This window comes from Cebus imitator, unplaced genomic scaffold (assembly GCF_001604975.1).
Source record: "Cebus imitator isolate Cc_AM_T3 unplaced genomic scaffold, Cebus_imitator-1.0 Scaffold82, whole genome shotgun sequence".
NCBI lineage: Eukaryota > Metazoa > Chordata > Mammalia > Primates > Cebidae > Cebus > Cebus imitator.
Window position 1 is genome coordinate 7089254 of NW_016107397.1, and position 3765 is coordinate 7093018.

Consider the following 3765-nt stretch of genomic DNA (forward strand, 5'->3'; position numbering starts at 1 on the left):
CTAAACAGCAAATAAAAATTTCTGTCAGAAGAATTTAGGGGAACTATCACATAGCTATAAATACAATAGGTTATTATGTAAGTGTCACAGATAAAAAGTGCTGGCTTCATATCATAACACATCGTAACAGATAAAACAATTTAAACATAAAAGATTTAAGATAAAACAAATTCTTAAAAATGAAAAGAAAATTAGATTTATGTATATATAACAGCTATAACTCTCATCAGAAACTCTACAGGAACAGCATGTTTTCAAAAGTACAGCAGTTTCCAAACTATTTGAAATAAACATATTAATAATTTGATGGCCAAAAAACCACAAAAATGCATAGTATGCATGAAGCTATCTGTTACAATCCTACGGCACTCATATTTTACAAATTATTCCGTGCCAATCTGAGTGCCTGCACTGTGCCTTCAAATGCTCCTGGACTGTGGCGTCCAAGTCCACAGGAAACAGGACCTCCAGGTTCCACCCCAGGGAGGCTGGAATTCAGCAACATAAAAAGGGAGGTGGTGCCGCAGGAAGGGGCGGAACCAGAAACACCCCTGGTTTCTCACTGTCCTCCATGGACTCCTAGAAGTACCGTCTCCCCACCCCCCACTCCTAGGAGGACAGCGTGATCACTCTCTTCAGCTCCTTCTAGAACAGTCCAGGTTCTTCTAGATGATCTGCACAAATGGCTCCTGTCTTCCTTCCTGGTGTCTGTCTGCCATTAGCATGGGAATAAACTTTGTGCTGAAAATGTATCTCCCCTGGGCCTGGTGTTCTGGAAGTGAGAGAGAGGATGTCAGGCTTCAAGGAGGCAGTTCTCTAGCAAGGTCATTCACGTCCCACATCTATCCTAACTAGAGTTCAGAGCAATTGATCAATCCAGTTTCATCTCCTGCCGTTCATTCTCTAGCCTGCATCTGAACCATGGTGTTCAATTGTGATAGTCACACTTTGGTGACCCTGACTCCAAAACTCACTGAATACACCCAAGGCCATCCCCAGTGATCTGCTTCCTCACCAGGACTTTATGTGGGCCTGCCCAGGCAGTACAGCACCCTCAGACAATGACCCTTTCTGGCCATTTAAGATCTAAACTGGTCACCACGCTAGATATGTTTCTAATGTGACAACATCACGAACCATGAGTCCCGGAGCCTAATCCATAATCCTACTTCCTAATGTTTAAGTCTCATGCTGAGTCCTCAAGGTGGTTAGCTGCGCAAGATGTAAACCAAATCTTCACTGAATCCTTGACCCAAATAGGTAATCCAACTGCATCAATCCTAGAGAACCTTTCAGAACTCAGTATTTCTGATGAATTTTGAGACAGGGTCTCACTGTATCGACCAGGCTGGAGTACAGTGGCAGGATCAGGGCTCCCTGCAGCTCGAATATCCCAGGCTCCAGCGATCCTCCCTCCTCAGTCTCCTGAGCAGTTGGGAATAGAGATGCCTCCCACATCACCCAGCTAATTTGTGTATTTTTGTGGAGAGGGAATCTCACTTGTTGCCCAGGCTTGAAGCTAGGTCAAGCAATTGGGTTCCTCAGATTTCCTAAATAGACACAATATTCTGCCTTGACCCTGGGGACGCAGATGTACCTTCCCTCGGGCCGATGACCTCAGGCCTCCACGGTCCCTGGAGCTCTAGGAAAGGAGGGCACGATTTCGTGCCCACACCCAGTGCTCTGGGTCATAAGCCTGTATCTGCAAAAGAAACACCCCTTGAGGAGACAGGGACTCCCCAGGATACCCCTCCATCCCCTCATCCAGCCTCCAACCACCTGATTCCTCCCCACCTCCTCCACCTCCCCACACCGCACCCACCTCCTCCAGCTCCTCCAGGGAAACCCAAGCCCTACAGTGCATGGAACAGAAGAACTGGAAGCGAAGCTTCTGGAACAAGGGTCGCTGGGAGCGGTTCTTCCCATACAGGAAGTAGAAGATGGCTTGTTTGGGGCCCTCGTCGTCCTCTTCCATGTCATTGGCCAGGTAGCTGGGGGCAGAAATCAGGCTGCTACTCAGGGGCACCACCAGGAGAGACCTCCGGCTGAGGTCAGCTTCCCAGAGAGGAGGGCGGGAGACCGTCCTCAGCTCAGGACTGGCACCCACCCTGCAGAGAGCCATGCCTTCCTCAGGAGGGCCCTGCTGGACAGAGACCTACTGAAGGGCACCCCTCACACCTTCAGGATGGAGACAAAAAGCCCACTGATGGCTGAGAGTGGTGGCTCAGGCCTAGAATCCCAGCACTTTGGGAGGCCGACACAGGAGGATTGCTTGAGGCCAGGCGTTCGAGACAAGCCTGGATAACTTAGGAAGACCCTTGTCTCTACTAAAAATAAAGAACTTCCGGCCGTGCGCGGTGGCTCGCACCTGCAATCCCAACACTTTGGGAGGCTGAAGCGGGTGGATGACTTGAGGCCAGGAGTTTGAGACCAACCTGTTGAACATGGCGAAACCCCATCTCTACTAAGAATACGAAAATCCCCTGGCGTGGTAGCGCACACCTTAGTCTTAGCTACTCTAGAGGCTGAGGCACAAGAATTAGATAAATCCAGGAGGGGGAGGTAGTAGTTAGTCGAGATAGGTCCGCTGTATTCTAGCCTGGGAGACAGAGCGAGACTCTGTCTCAATAAATAAATAGAATGGGCACAGTGGCTCACGCTTGTAATCCCAACAGTTTGGGAGGCCGAGGCCGGTGGATCACCAGGTCAGGTGATTAAGACCATCCTGGTTAACACGGTGAAACACCATCTCTACTAAAAATGCAAAAAATCAGCCGGGCCTGGTGGCATGGGCCTATAGTCCCAGCTACTCAGAAAGCTGAGGCAGGAGAATTGCTTGAACCCAGAAGGCAGAGGTTGCAGTCAGCTGAGTTCCTGTCATCGCACTCCAGCCTGGGTGACAGAGCGAGACTCCTTCTCAAAGAAAATAAAAAAAATTAAAAAAATTAAATAAATACATAAGTAATTGTCCAGGTGGGATGGCACAGCCCTGTAGTCTGAGCTAATGAGGAGGCTGAGGTGGGAGGATCACTTGAGCCAAAGAGATGGAGGCTGCAGTGAGCTATGATCTCACCACTGCACTCCAGTTTGAGGGACAGAACGAGTCTCTGTCACAAAAAAATAAAAGAAATAGAGTACATTGATGTTTCTCCAAGATCCTGCCTTCTGTAGGCATCTAGTCTAATGGGACTGGGAGAAACCAGGGCAGATAACCTCATCCCAATGTCACATCATTATAGGATGTCACTGGCGTGCTGTGGGTGTGCAGAGGTGGGAAGATGAGGGCAGGCATCACAGTGGCTGTGGGGTGAACTGACGTCAAGGAATCGGTGATTCCCTTCAGAACCACACGCGTGCAGGACCCCAGACAGAAAACACAGACGCAAAGTCGAGTGGCAGGCATTTGGAAGGAGAGGTGAAACCAAGCCAGGAAACACCAGGATGGCGAGCCGGTTTGGCTGCAGAGACATTGTAGAGAGGGTGGAATTGGCACTGTGGACCTGGCCTCGATTTCAAGAGACATCAGCTAAGGAAGCTGTTCAGGTGGGCAGTGGGGGGTCAGACCTGTGCTTTGGAGAGATGTTCAGGCTGCACTGGGAAGCCCCCTGGCTTGGGGAGAGGCTCCAGAGGCCCCAGCAGGGAGCATTTGGCAGTGGCTTGGAGTGAAGCGAGGGGGCCTGAACTGTGGCCTCTGTCATGGGAACCCGGAGGAGGACGGTGAACCATTGCATTTGGGGTTGATGTGGGAAGGAGAGAGACAGAAGA

General features: G+C 50.0%; 1 protein-coding gene across 1 annotated transcript in view; it reads right to left on the minus strand.

The window, feature by feature from the left end:
* Window positions 1–557: 557 nt before the first annotated feature.
* The window catches only part of LOC108307876 (speedy protein E4-like), a 13304-nt gene continuing 10096 nt past the window's right edge, over window positions 558–3765 (minus strand). The window contains exons 5-8 of the mRNA XM_037740403.1: window positions 3318–3458; window positions 1823–2155; window positions 1598–1702; window positions 558–772 (exon numbers count right to left, since the gene is read on the minus strand). Of these exons, the coding sequence (XP_037596331.1) occupies window positions 1643–1702; window positions 1823–2155; window positions 3318–3458 (534 nt within the window). The 3' untranslated portion in view covers window positions 558–772; window positions 1598–1642. The remainder of the gene's footprint in view (window positions 773–1597; window positions 1703–1822; window positions 2156–3317; window positions 3459–3765) is intronic.